The sequence below is a fragment of the Cnephaeus nilssonii genome (assembly GCF_951640355.1).
Source record: "Cnephaeus nilssonii genome assembly, chromosome: X".
In the NCBI taxonomy this organism is placed as follows: Eukaryota; Metazoa; Chordata; class Mammalia; order Chiroptera; family Vespertilionidae; genus Cnephaeus; species Cnephaeus nilssonii.
Window position 1 is genome coordinate 110,214,787 of NC_137071.1, and position 14,730 is coordinate 110,229,516.

At 37.9% G+C, this 14,730-nt stretch overlaps 1 protein-coding gene across 2 annotated transcripts in view; it reads right to left on the reverse strand.

The window, feature by feature from the left end:
* Window positions 1-1,564: 1,564 nt before the first annotated feature.
* Window positions 1,565-14,730, reverse strand: part of SLC25A14 (solute carrier family 25 member 14) — a gene marked incomplete at its 5' end in the record, with an annotated part of 30,017 nt that continues 16,851 nt past the window's right edge. Inside the window, 4 exons of one of the 2 annotated variants that reach the window (XM_079765836.1) lie at window positions 1,565-2,137; window positions 3,080-3,160; window positions 9,771-9,906; window positions 10,623-10,747. In XM_079765836.1, coding sequence (XP_079621962.1) covers window positions 2,096-2,137; window positions 3,080-3,160; window positions 9,771-9,906; window positions 10,623-10,747 — 384 coding nt within the window. In that variant the 3' untranslated portion in view covers window positions 1,565-2,095. The remainder of the gene's footprint in view (window positions 2,138-3,079; window positions 3,161-9,770; window positions 9,907-10,622; window positions 10,748-14,730) is intronic. The other variant, XM_079765835.1, reaches the window with a different exon arrangement.

A 14,730-nucleotide genomic window follows, 5' to 3' on the forward strand; every position in this document is an offset into this window, starting at 1 on the left:
GGTGTTAATCAAATAATCACACAAATATATTGTTATAAATACATAATATAAGAAATGATAACAAGAGAAGTTACTTAGATTGGAAAATTTTTCTGAAGAAATAGCATTTAACTTGAGGTTAATTAAATCCATTTTACAATATATATAAACCCTTTAAGAAACTATCTTTCAGTCTATACCATTGCAAAAACATGGCTTCCTTTTTGCTCATCTATTTGGGAATGAGTCTGGTATCTGCTTGGTGAATTAATTTTTATTTTATTTTTAAATTACAGTTTACAGTAAATATTATTTTACTGGTATAGTAGTCTTCAAATAAATATAAACAATGAGATACCACTGCACACCTATAAGAATAGCCAAAATGCAAAACACTGACAATACCAAAATCTAGCAAGAATGTGGAGAAATAGAAACTTATTCATTGTTGGTGGGAATGCAAAATGGTACAGTTACTTTGGAAGACATTTTGGAATCCTATATAATAAAGGAATATGCAAACTGTCTGGGACGCCATAACACCACGACTGCAGCAGGTGGCATGCACAGCAGACACGAGTGGGCAGGGCCTTGCAGCATTGGGGACAGGGGTGGGGCCACACTGGGGGTTAGGCAGGTGTGTGCAGAGGGAGACCACCACCTCTGGGGGTCTGCAGGCCTCCGCGGTGGCCAGGCCCAGGATCCGCAGGTCTTCCCTGGCTCCGGCCTATCTCTTTGGGGCAATCCATTGAGGAGCCCTGGATGGGTGGGTGGGGCCTACCTCTTTGGGATAATGGATCACAGGGCTCCCACACTGTGACAGGGCACAGGCCAGGCTGGGGGATCCCCCCCACCGAGTGCATGAATTTTGTGCACTGGGCCACTAGTTTTCTTATAAAACTAAACATACTCTTACCATACTCTCCAGCAATTGTACTCCTTGGTATTTACTCAAATGAACTGAAAGCTTGTGTTCACACAAAAAATTTGCACGTGAATATTTATAGCAGCTTTATTCATAACTAGAGGCCCGTTGCAGGAAGATTCCTGTCATGACCCACAGGTTGAGAACCACTGCTGTAGAGCCTAAGACCATTGGAAAACACAAATATTTACATTACGATTCATTAACAGTAGCAAAATTACAGTTATGAAGTAGCAATGAAAATAATTTTATGGTTGGGGGTCACCACAACATGAGGAACTGTATTAAAGGGTCGCAGCATTAGAAAGGTTGAGAACCACTGATCTAAGACATAAGAGACACATAATGTTGCTTGAACAAATAATGAATGGATAAGGATGAAGAACTAAACTACTTATTCCACAAATATTTGCGTGCCTACAATTTGCTAGGCACTATTCTAGTACAAGAAAGTAGGCAGAACATTTTGCTTGTCAGACAATTTGAAGCCTAGACACAGAGTTCTATTTTAAGCCTCTTTTAGCATTTTATTTGTACAAACTTCTAAATTAGCTACTTGTTTTTTTATTCATGATTAGAAAAGGACCACTTGCCTAATGTTTACAAGTGAGTGGCATTATGACAATGAATGACAGTGGGAAAGCACAATGCACTTAGTCTGTGCTCATAACTATGCTGTAAGAGTCCAGGCTCCATTTCATAGACACCTTCTCTTTATCAGTCTCTGGAGAATGTAAGTTATAAAGAGTTGGCAAAGGAGAAAATAGTAAATGAAGACAAAACCAAAGTAATTCTTCCAATAAATACTTTAATGAGAACCGAGGTCTGTAACATACATAGCAATAACTGCCCTGGCCTATGCCTTCTGCTCTCACCCAAGTCTGAGGCTATCGAACTACATTTAACCCACATTTGAAAAGAAGGCCATTTTGAATGTCACCCATCAGTATCCATCTTCATAGAAGATACCAATCTGGTGCCAGAATCTCAATGTTAACACTTCCTCTCAAGGAAGTTAACATGGTAACACAAACAAATGAACAATTTTGAATAATCCTATCTATTGTTCTTCCATCAGGAGGCTGTTGGGAGACCAATGGTTCAGTAAACACTCACAACTTTGTCAAAATACATTTAAAGGGGAAAAGAGTAGAAAGGTTGGCAGGGCTTGGCTCACATGTAATTCAGTCCTTAGATCTGAAGTCTCTTAAGCTGCTCATATGTGATAAAAAACTGAAGAGTAAGTCATGGAAGATCACTGGATTAACACAGAAAGCCAAACCCAGTTCGAAATTGTGCATTGCATTCTTAAATTAAGGTACTTAGTTTGTGCTATTCTAAGTTGCACTTGCTTAAAAGTCTTTTTAAAAACAATACCTGGCAAATCAAGCATGTACTGAATGCCCACCATGTTCCCATTATCTTCATTGGCATTTAGCAATATAAACAGATTAAAATTCTAACATAATTGGAGTCTTCAGGGACAAATAACACACAACCAAGAACATCAATGGTAACATGTAATTCAGTTCTAGAATAATCATTTGCAGACATTAAGTAATCAGAGCAATCCCAAGGAGGGTGAGAAATACTACCTCCCTCAACCTATAGACTCCACAAGGGCAGGAAATTACTTTTCAACTATGCAATGCTCACCACTCTACACACACCACCACCCACAGCATCCAATTCATGACTCTGCATGTAGAAGGCACTCAAACACAGTTAAAGGAAGGAGATTCACCCCTGAGGAAATAGCCCTACTTGGCCCTAGATTCTTTCACCCTATCAATGTTTTCTGTCTTATTATTTCCCCAGCTGTTTTGGTCCTATAGTTACGGGATAGGAAATATGGACCTCCTCAGCATGGACTTTTCTGTGGGCATTTCCCAGCAGGGTTTCCAAAAACTTCATAGTCCCTTCCAGATTTGGCTGTTATTTTTAGTGCTTTTTTTTTTTAAAGGGGACACTTTGCTATGTCTTTTCTAGTCCTTTCAGTTTGTATTAGACTCCAACTGAAAGTGATTTCTTAATTCCATCCTCAATGGTCACCATTAGAATGCTTAGGTTTCTCACTTGCCTAAAAGCTTCAAGGATCAAATTTTCCTTCCCATAGCATAGAATTACCTGGGAGCTTAAAGTATTTGCTTTCATTCTCATGTTCTAAAAGGATACAATGATGTTCCAGGGTCCAAGTCGAAGCCAGTTTGGCCAAAATCCTTTATAGAGTGCAAAAAAGCCCTCGTGTTTCCACATCTGAAAGATGTAATAAAAAAGAGTGAATTCCCCTTACTCTTTACATCTGACAATTACTTGTATTTTAATATTCATCTTCCAACTCCCTCCCCAACAACTCTTGGCTCCATGAAGTCCTTTTTTTCTAAAAACACACATTTGAATTCAAAGGTAATCTAAATAAATCTACCCATTCATTCAACAAATATTTATGGAGCACCTACCATATGCAAATGTATTCTTGATGCTGAGATAACAGTAATACTAGTAAATAAGAGAAACAAAGTATCTGTGGTAGACAGCTTCCAAGATGGTCCCCAAAGAAAGCCACCTCCAGTTTTTCACACTCTTGTGTAGGCTCACTCACACATATCAGGATTGGTCTGTGTCTCCAATAGAATAAAGCAGTAGTGAACATGTCACCTCCAATGCTTTGTTATAAAAGACTAGAGGCCCAGTGCATGAAATTCGTGCACTCATGGGGGGGTCCCTCAGCCTGGCCTGTGCCCTCTCACAGTCTGGGAGCTCTTGGGGGATGTCCAACTGATGGCTTAGGCCCGCTCCCCACAAGGAGCGGGCCTAAGCCGTCAGTCGGACATCCTTAGCACTGCCATGGACACGGGAGAGGCTCCCGCCATCACCGTTGTGCTCACCAGCCATGAGCCCAGCTTCTGGCACACTGACCACCAGGGGGCAACTCCTGTGTTGAGCATCTGCCCCCTGGTGGTCAGTGCACGCCATAGTGACCGGATGTTCCGCTGTTCGGTCAATTTGCATATCAGCCTTTTATTATATAGGATGCTTTATATATAAAGCTTCTGCCTTGTTCTCTTTTAGATCATTCACTCTGGAGGAGGCCAGCTTCCATGTCATGAAGAGGCCCACATGTGAGAAACTAAAGCCTCCTGCCAACAGCCAGAGAGGAAGAGAGGCTTCCTGCTAACAGCCACATGAATGATTTTTGAAGCAGATATCCCAGCTCCAGTCAAGCCATAAAATAACATTTCATCACTGGTTCATCACTATAAGTTCTGTGTAATGCTAGGGCCTACCTCATATCAATGCTCTGAGGATCACATCAGGAAAATTGTGAATTCCTTTGAGTTTGGGTTTCCTGTTTCAAAGGTGGTCTACACATACCAGCTTAATGGTTATTGTGAATTAAAGGAAAAATGATGTATATCAAAGGTCATAAACCAGTGGTGTATAATGAAGCCAACCTTTAGAAACAGTTCCTATTTAACAGACAGATTATCTCTTAAGTGACTCCTGTAATTTAGGCATTGTGTTAAGACATTGAAAAAAAAATGTTATTCTGCTCTAGTCAGTTTGACTCAGTGGCTAGAGCATCAGCCTGCCTGGGTTCAATTCCAGTCAAGGGCATGTACCTCAGTTGCAGGCTAGATCCCCAGCCCTGATCGGGGCCCATTTGGGAGGCAACCAATTGATGTGTCTCTCTCACATCAATGTTTCTTTTTCTCTCTCTCCCTGCCTTCCTTCCACTCTCTCTAAAAATCAATGGAAGAATATACTCAGGTGAGGATTAACAACAAAAAAAATGTTATTTTGCCTTTCCACTGGTGAAGTGAAACCCTCCACTATACTAAAAAGTAAATATATCTGGACTAGATAATATTTTGAGAATCCACACTTATAAATATCCCTTATCCTATGCTTGATTTCTTTAGATAAATTCCCAAAAGTGGTATTGCTATGTTATATGGTGGTAATCATATCATAAGGTATATAAATGTCAAATCATTATATTGTACACCTGAAACTAACATATTGTATACCAACTATACTTAAATTGAAAAAAATGAGCACTCAAGATAATTATCCTTACTAAGCATTTTTTGGAGCAAATAGCAACATAACTAGGGCATTATTTATGAAAGCACAGTGATAATATGCTTCCCCCAATGGATTATGAGCAAATGTCAAAGGTCTCAGCAAAACAAATGTTGAAAAATTGTGAAAATCAGCAAGAGTAACGCCCAGATGCAGATAACCTAGAACCATATATTGCTAAAATTACAAGGGACCTTAGAAATACAATCCAACCCCATCACCTCTCACCTAGACTATCACAATAAACCTCCGAATTGGTCTACAATCTCCACCTGGAAGCCAAAACAATCTTTTAAATTTTTAAATGAGACAGTGTCACTTTCCTGCTCAAAGCTCCCCAATGACTTCCCAGTGGAATTCATTCTAACTGCAAGTTTTCTGTGATGACATTTAGGATCCTACATAATTTAGCCCTTCCCTCTCTCTCCAGTTTCATTTCCTACTACTTTGTCCTTCATTTACCACACTCAGGCACACCAGCCTTATTTTTAACCCTTGAACATGTCCAGCTCATTCCTAACTCAGGACCTTTGTACCTGTTCCTTCTTTATGAAATACTTTTCTCTCCAATCTTCACGTGGCCACCTTCTCACCATCAGACCTCTGCTCAAATGTCAACTCCTCACAGCCTTTTCCTGGCTACCCTAGCTGAACTAGTTCCCATCATTATCACTGAGTCACTAGCTCATACATTCTGTTAGTTTCTTCACAGCATTTACTTCTATCTGAAATTATACTGTTTATTATTATGTATTTATTATCTGTCCCCTCAACTAGAACAAAATCTCCAGGAAAGCATGGACTATATTTGTCTCATTCACCATTATATCCCCACCAGCTAACACTGTCTGGCACAGTAAAGTTTCCAATAAATATCTAAGTAAATATAGTGTGCCCAAAATAATGTATACAAACATTTTGAATAATTATAAAGGCAGTGTTTATTAAAATACATTTCATTTTCAAAATTGAGTTATCAACTGTTAAAGTGTGTAAAATTTTTGGAGGGATGCCCTGCATTTGTTGAGTGAATGGACATACAAATACAGTGAGGATCTCTAACACTTCCATGCCATCTGGCTCCTTATAAAGCTCCAAAATATTGACTAACTTCTTTAGAACATTAGTACTAGGAGGCACATTTTTTGGCTTGAGGCAGTTGTGTGAAAACAAACAAGAACTTTTATAGATAAACAGAGACAACAGGCTACTTCATGAAGTTATGCATTCCTTCAACAAATAATTTGCTGTAGATAAAATGATAAACAAGATGCACACTGTCCTGCCTTCAAGGAACTTACAGTCTACTGGATGACAGATATTAAATGTAATTACAGAGGGGAGGGGTTTGGGGGCTGGGTGAAAAAAGGTGAAAATATTAAGCAGAAAAATATAAGGGGTGGCAAAAGTAAGTTTACAGTTATGAGTATATGAAACATAGTTTATTCTTGTATTATAGTTTATTAATTATTGTATTACTTTCCATACAAATAACTATAAACCTACTTTTCCCATGCAGTATGGTGACAGCCAGAGGGAAAGGGGGTGGGGGAAGGTAGAAGAGGGCAAAAGGGGGATAAACTGGGACAGAAAGAGACTTTACTTTGGGTAATGAGTGCATGATGCAAAAGTAAAGCCCAGATACAGATAACCTAGAACCACAGATTTAGTCAATAAACACACAAATAATAAAGAGTATAATTTCAGATAGAAGTAAATGCTGTGAATAAACTAACAGAATGTATGAGATAGTGACTCAGTGATGATGATGGGAAACTAGGGCAGATGATGTTTTATTGAGTTGTACATTTGAAACCTGTATGGTTTCATTAACCATTGTCACCCTAATAAATTAAATTTAAAAAGAATTAAAATGTAAAAGTCATTACAATAAAATGAAATGAATGTGAATGTGATATAGCCATATAATGGGATATTATCCAATTATAAAAAGGAACAAAGTAAAAAAAAAAAGATCTAATTTTAAAAAAAAGGAACAAAGTACTGATACATGCTATAACATGGATGAACCTTAAAACATTATGGTAAAATGAAACCAGCCAGTCAAAAAGGTCACATTTCCTATAATTCCATTTATATGAGATATTCAGAATAGGCAAATCTGCAGTAATAGAAAGTAGATTAGTATTTTCTTAGAGCTGGGGGAGATAGGGGGAATGAGGTTTCTTTCTGAGGTAATGAAAATGTGGTGATGATGGTTGCACATATCTGTGAATATACCAAAAGCTACTTTGAATAGGTTAATTTTATGACATGTGAATTAGTCCTCAATAAAGATTTAAAAAAATATAATAAATGCTATGATAGAGCAAGTGCACTAAACTATGTACACATAACCTAGTTTAACAATCAGGGAAGGCCTTTATGAAAAAGTAATGAGATCTAAAAATGAGCAGGAGCTAGCCAAGGGACTTAAGGTGGAGTGGGGAGTATATGGCTTGGAAGAAAACTTGGGATGAAAGAAAGTCAAGTACTAGAAATTGCTCAGTATATCTGGAATGCAGAATAAAGGTAGGAAAGATAAGACTGTGGAAGTAAAAAGAGGTCAAATCATATAGAGCCTTGGATCAATGAAAATCCACCCAATGGTTTTAAGATGGAGGTGACAGTATGAGGTTTGCAGTTGCTCATTTCTATGTCAGAGATGAATGCATTATTCCATTCGCCAAAGTGTTTAGGGACTCTTAGAGATAAAATAACAAAGTATGATGCTATTATATATCATGAGCATATAGAGTTAAATTGTTTTTAAAGAATTTTAATAGCAAATAAGTGAATCAGTGAGTAGATATAAGTAATTAAAGGTTACTGCCAACATGAAAATGTTTCCTCCTATATAACACAGGAGAGTGGTTACAAGTACAAACTTTGGAATCAAGACAGGTCCTAGTTTAAATCCCAGAGCTGACACATATTAGGTGTGTAATCTTGGATAAATACTTAGCTACTCTGAAACTAAAATCAATTTTATAAAATGGGAAAGATAATTATCTACTCCATAGTGTTGAAGTGAGTTAAAGGATATATTACAGTGTGATACATAATAAACATTCAATAAATGCTAGCTATTACTATATTATTGTACCTTCTATCTCCTCTTAACCAACATTCTCTACTTATCCTCACTTCCTATGTGTTTATCTGTCTCTTTCAATTAAAATTACAGTGTCATGAAAGGCAGGACTTTTCTGTTCACCAACCTAGAACAGTACCTGGCACATAAAACACAAACATTTTTGTATCAAATGAATGAATGAATGATTAAACACACTCAATGCACAGCAATCTGGCTTTTGCAAACACTAATCTAGCAAACCTCTTCTAGAAAATATTAAATCCAATAGATACTTTGCAGTCCCATACTGGATCTCTTTATTCCATTTGACATTAAATAATTACCCCTTCTTGAAACTCATTACTCCCTTTGCTTCCATGATATCTACTGGTATTCTCTTCTAAGTTTCCTCATATCTTTTGAACTGTTACCTTTTTATGTCTTCCCTGAGTTCCTCATCTGCCAAGGTATTAATAATTGGCATTTCTTTCCTTAGCCCTACTCTTCTCTCTACATCAGTGATTGTCAAGTGGAAGGGTGAGCATGTGAGAAACAGCAAGGGGGGCTTTTGTCAAACTCTACTCCCCAGAGAATCACTGCCTCTGAATCACTATTAACAGAAGGAATTTTTTAACACTCCAGTGTGCTAGGAAGACAAAAATGTTGTGAACTCCTTTACCTGCTCTCCTTGGTCTCCCCCTCCACAGTTATGTAACACCTGTATACTACTGATTCCCAAGGCTCTTAGCTACACCCACGAACTCTCCTCTGAGTGAAGACTAATATATCCAAAGATATCCACTGTGTGTTCCTCAGGAACTTCAAACTAAGTGCCCAAAACTATGATGTCTCCCACAAAACCTGTTCCTCTTCTTGTGATGCCTCTGTCAATAAATGCCACCACATGGTCACCACTAAAATAATATGTAAGGTCTCATTAGGATAGTTCCAAATATATAGTAAAGCACTCAACATATGAGTTATTATTATTCATGATGCCACCATCTATAGGGAACCCACCCCAAACTTCCAAATTGGATTAAAATTTCCTCCCATAGATCCCTGAGTTTTTCACTTACCAAGCTGTGTTAATTATGTTTGTACACCTACAGTATACTATAATTTCTCTGTGCCTATTAAAATGTGCCTGATCTATAATAGAAAGTTGTTAAACTAAGCTGAACCACAGAGAAACTATACGGCAATATCGTATTTTAGCCTCAAATTTGTTTTTGTAGAAGTATTATCACCAGTGATTATATCATACAAAATTCATTTACGATATTCAACTATCTACAAGAATAACATAGTGGAAACTTTCAAAGCAAAAGTGTGAACAACAGCACAATGCTGAACTGAAACTGAGTACCAGAATTCTATCACAGGATCTCTGTCTTGTTTGAAATGGGCAAATGTGGGATACGTTAAGTCCTTTATATCAATTGTACATGGTGCTATTGATAAAAGTATCCTACAGTCACAAGCATTCAAATTGAAATAATAATATTAAGGACCACTAAGCATCAGCAGATGGCCAAGGACACAGCTTTTCTACCTGGAAATTACTCTGACAGCCTATTAACATATACAATGATAACTCTTCCATCTTCAGAATTATATGTAGCAATTAAGAATAAGGCTTGAAAGAAGGTCTAAGACATCAAAGAAAATTAAAAATGCAATGCAAGCCCACAGTGTGCATACCTTTAAAATACCATCCAAAGTACCCTTGTAGAGGTCCACATGTCCCACGATTGCCCTCTGGTTCATCATGCGAGTGCGAACCACATCAACTGGATTAGAAGCCAGAGCCCCAGCCAAGCCACATGTAAAACTGGAACTAAAAATGAAAAGTTCAAGTAAATAGACTGTCCTTCTTCCACTCATGCCCCCTAAACAGAAATGAGGGCAAACTTAAATGTACAATCAGTCAGACTCATCAGATAAAACCTGGCACTTGTCCTTTCATTATAATCTAAAAAGAAAGAAAATATGTTCTAAAGAGACATCATTTAAAAGTTGTCCTTTTCACTTTTCAATCTGAAACTTACACAGCTTTTTTTTCTTAAAGGGGGACAATTTAAAAGTCTAGCAAGATTCCTACACAGGAAGTATCATACATCATGTATTAGTTATGTAGATTTTTCAAAACATAGGATCATATGCCAAATGCATTTCAGTAGTAAAATACCATAAAAGTTGCAAGATGAAGAAAATGTAGGATGTGACTGGCAACAGTCTTCAGCCCAAAATTATGGTTTTGTTTCACAGGCCCTATACAATTTGACTTTTTTGATTCTCATTGAGAAAAGTTTGCTTTCTATTCTAAAATAAACCAAAGCAAATAACAGATGAGCTTATTAGATATAGAGGCTGTGTATGAACAAATGCAAACGCTGACAAAAATCTGACAGGCTGCTGTATTAGATACTGCCCCCAAGTACCAAAGAGCCCATAGCATCTGGGATGTAGAATAAAGGTATCAATTCTATGAGGATTTCAGTGAGATTTTTTGTATGTTGGTAATATGGCATGAGCACAACCTATCATACTTACACAAAGTGAGTTAAAATTGTGTCTCCCATCACCCCTGACAATATTAAGTGCTTCTTCGTAATATCATAGACTGGTAGCTCTACTCCCACAACGATAGCAGCCCGCTGAGCAGTTGGAACGACACCCTATGAGACGTAAGTGACATTAGACACCAAGAAAATACACAGGTAGTGTGGCATAAGTCCAAAAGTGAACAAAATAAATTGTGAATTAAAAAGTGACAGAAAAATCCAAGTCTGGAGTACAGACATCACTCTTTCAAATCAATGCCTACTACTGGAACAAGTCTGTGAATTACTAAAAACCATTATATTGTACACTTTAAGATGGTGAATTTAATGGTATGTGAATTATCTCAATAAAGATGTTATAAAAAATCAAATAAAGTCATGAAGCAGAAGTCAGTGGGGAGAGAAGTGCTTCCAAGTTTAATTCACAGAATTTTAGGATATGCAGAAAAAACACACTAGGATGCCAGCAAAGGTATGCTGCAGCTAGGGAGAAGGCCAAAGCAAAAGCAATACTTCCTTATAAGTCCTCCTGGGGTAATACTACCAGAGTTTCACTCAACAGCATATTACAGCTCACATTATAGTGCAGGGCTGCTAGAGCATTAAAAGTCATATTTTGAAGAATACTGACACAAGAAAATACTTATGATATAACCTTAAAGAAGGCAAGACATAAAATTACACATAGTACTATTCTAACTTAGGCAAAAAGGTATGCACACATGCCAAATTTTTGTAAAAGATTAGAGGGAAATACACAAAAATATTTTTCTTCATCTGGGATTAGGATAACAGACCAGTTAATTTTCATTTTTATATCTATATTTTAAAAATCACAGTGAATGTTTTACTTTTATTTTTTAAAATTATTTATCTATATTGTTGAGGGTATTATAAATGTCCCCATTATCCCCCCACTTTCCTTCTCCATCTGGTTCCCACCCCACCCCACCCCAGGCCTTCACCACAAATGTTTTACTTTTATAAGTAAACTAAAGCCCCAGTGCATGAAATTCATGCAGGGGGGTAGGGCCCTCATCACGGTCTGCACCCTCTCGCAATATGGGACCCGCTCAGGAGATGTCCGACTGATGGTTTAGGCCCAATCCCGCAGCAGGATAGGCTCTAAACCGGCAGTCGGACATCCCTCTCGCAATCCAGGACCACTGGCTCCTAACTGCTCGCCTGCCTGCCTCATCGTCCCTAACTGCCTCTGCCTGTCTGCCTGATCACCCCTAACCACTTGCCCGCCTGATTGCCCCTAACCACTCTGCCGGCCTGCCTGATTGCCCCTAACTGCTCACCTGCCTGCCTCATCGTCCCTAACTGCCTCTGCCTGTCTGCCTGATCACCCCTAACCACTTGCCCGCCTGATCACCCCTAACCACTCTGCCTGCCTGCCTGATCGCCCCTAACTGCTTGCCTGCCTGCCTGATCACCCCTAACCACCTCTGCCTTGGCCCCCGCCACCACAGCTTCGTCCAGGTCGTCTGGAATGACATGTGGAAGGTCGTCCGGAAGGATGTCCAGAATGACACCCAGAATGTCCTTCATGCACTAACTGGTTTGGCTCAGTGGATAGAGCATCGGCCTGTGGACTGAAGGGTCCAAGGTTCGATTCCGGTCAAGGGCATGTACCTTGGTTGCAGGCACATCCCCAGTGTGGGGGGTGCAGGAGGCAGTTGATCGATGTTTCTCTCTCATCAATGTTTCTAACTCTCTATCCCTCTCCCTTTCTGTGAAAAATCAATAAAATATGTTTTTAAAAAAAGTTGTTCGGCTGTCCAGTCTAATTAGCATATTATACTTTTATTATTATAGATTGTGTTCAAATGTCATTGAAAATTAAACATAACATACTGTGGGGACAACTGCTTTCTGGAAGACCTGTTATATTATTCAATCATCTCTAAATTTCCTAACTCGCCCTAGCTGGTTTGGCTCAGTGGAAAGAGCATTAGCCTGCGGACTGAAGGGTCCCAGGTTCGATTCCGGTCAAGGGCACATGCTCAGGTTGCAGGCTCAATGGGTGGCAGGAGGCAGCCAATGGGTGATTCTCATCATTGGTGTTTCTATCTCTCTCTCCCTCTCCCTTCCTAAAATCAATAAAAATATTTTTTTAAAAAATTCCTAACTCAATGTATACAGTGGAAGTAATATAGCTGTGCTGTCACCATGTTTTATTCTGCTGATCGGGCTGACTGGCCCAAAAATGCCTTCCTCTCTGACCCGTCCATCTGCTCAACTCCGTTAGAAGACGACCTTTACAGAAGACTACTTTGGTGAACACTAATGTCCCAAACTGGAGTCCATGGGCTGAATTCAGACATGTTTTGTTTCACCAAACAGTGTTTCTAGAAGGCTGAATAAGCTGTCAACATATAAAAAACCAGGACACTTCACATAGAAATGCAGATTTCTCTTGAAAGTCCAGAAAACTTGGCCACACTGAATTCACATCACACATGGCAACAATGAGCGGGGCAGGTGCTTTCCAGTTACCAAAGTCCCCACCACTCTATTGTCTCTCCAAATCTGACATTAGTGCCAGTTACGCTTTATTGTTGTATTCATGTGGTTATTTCTCCCAATGGAGTAGGGAAGAAAGTGAAATGTTTCCAGTATCCATATTATAATCAAAGCAGGGAAATAAAGCATAAACAAAGAGGACCATGTGTTTGAAGAAACATGCAAACAAACATATTTCCCTTTGAAATGAAAAATATAATTCTGTATTTTAATATGCAAATAACATGTCTGTGTCAAAAGAATACATAACACAATGTACATGCTTGGATGATGTAAGTAGCCTGGATCATAAAAGTAGCTATGTTCAGTTCCTCAAAAAATTAAACATGGAATTACCATACAATCCAGCAATCCCACTTTTGGGTATATACATAAAAGAACTGAAGTCACAGTCTTCACTCACCCATGTCCACAGCACTATTATTCATAAGAGCCAAGGTGTAGAAACAACCTAAATGTCTATTAACAGATGAGCAGATAAACATACACAATAGACTATTATTCAGCCTTAAAAAGGAAAGAAATTCCGACACATGTGACAACATGAATGAACCTGGAGGGGCACTATGCTAAGTGAAATAAGCCAGTCACAAAATGACAAAAGTATGATTTCACTTATATAAGGTACCCAGTACAGTCAAATTCATAGAGACAGAAGGTATAAGGTTGAGGGGAAGGGGAGAATAGGGAATTGCTTAATGAGTACAGAGTTCCAGTTTTGCAAGATGAAAAGAATTCTGGAGACTGGTTGTAGAAAAATGTAAATGTACTCTACACAACTGAACTTGAAATCATTAAGATGGTAAATTTTTTAATTTGTATTTTACCACAACTAAAATTTTTAATTAAAAATAAAGTAGCTATGTTCCCCTGACCAAATCTTTAATTCTATTTATTAAGAATTCAATTCTTTCCTTTAGCCTTACTTTGTAAAAAAAATTCTAGCTAGTTCCATTTTCTGGCTTTAAATTTAAATTTTCTGGCTTTAAATTCTAATCAAGAAACGGCACCCTGCTATTATTAAAAAGCAAACCTCATTTAATCCAGGTATATAGGTATTCATTGTTCTATTCTTTCCACTTTTCTGTATGTTTGAAATTTCTGTAAGAAGAAGTTGGGGAAAATTATAAAGGAAGAAAAAAAAACAAAGTTCTCTTTTTTAAGAGTCTATTAATAGAATTTCCCTTCTACTCTCGGCATATTCTATTAGTAGTCTTACTTAATATTAAGTGGTTAAAATAGGATAAATCATTACAGGAAAACAACAAAAAAAGAAGTATGGATAGAAGACTGAAAAATAATAAGACAAAATGTTAAAAGTGATTATCTCTAGCTAGTGGGACTTGGTGGATTTTTTCTCATTTATATATTTTCTCAATATTTTATAGTACATCTTTTACCTTTTAAAAGATTTAAAAAGGTTGTTTTAGGCAACGACTTTAGAACGTAAGCATTACAGAGGTATCATGAACAGACATTGCTGTGTCAGTACAAAACTGGCAAAAATAGATATTGAAGAACTAATTCACTGTGAATTTGAACAAATCAAAATGCTATCTCAAATAATG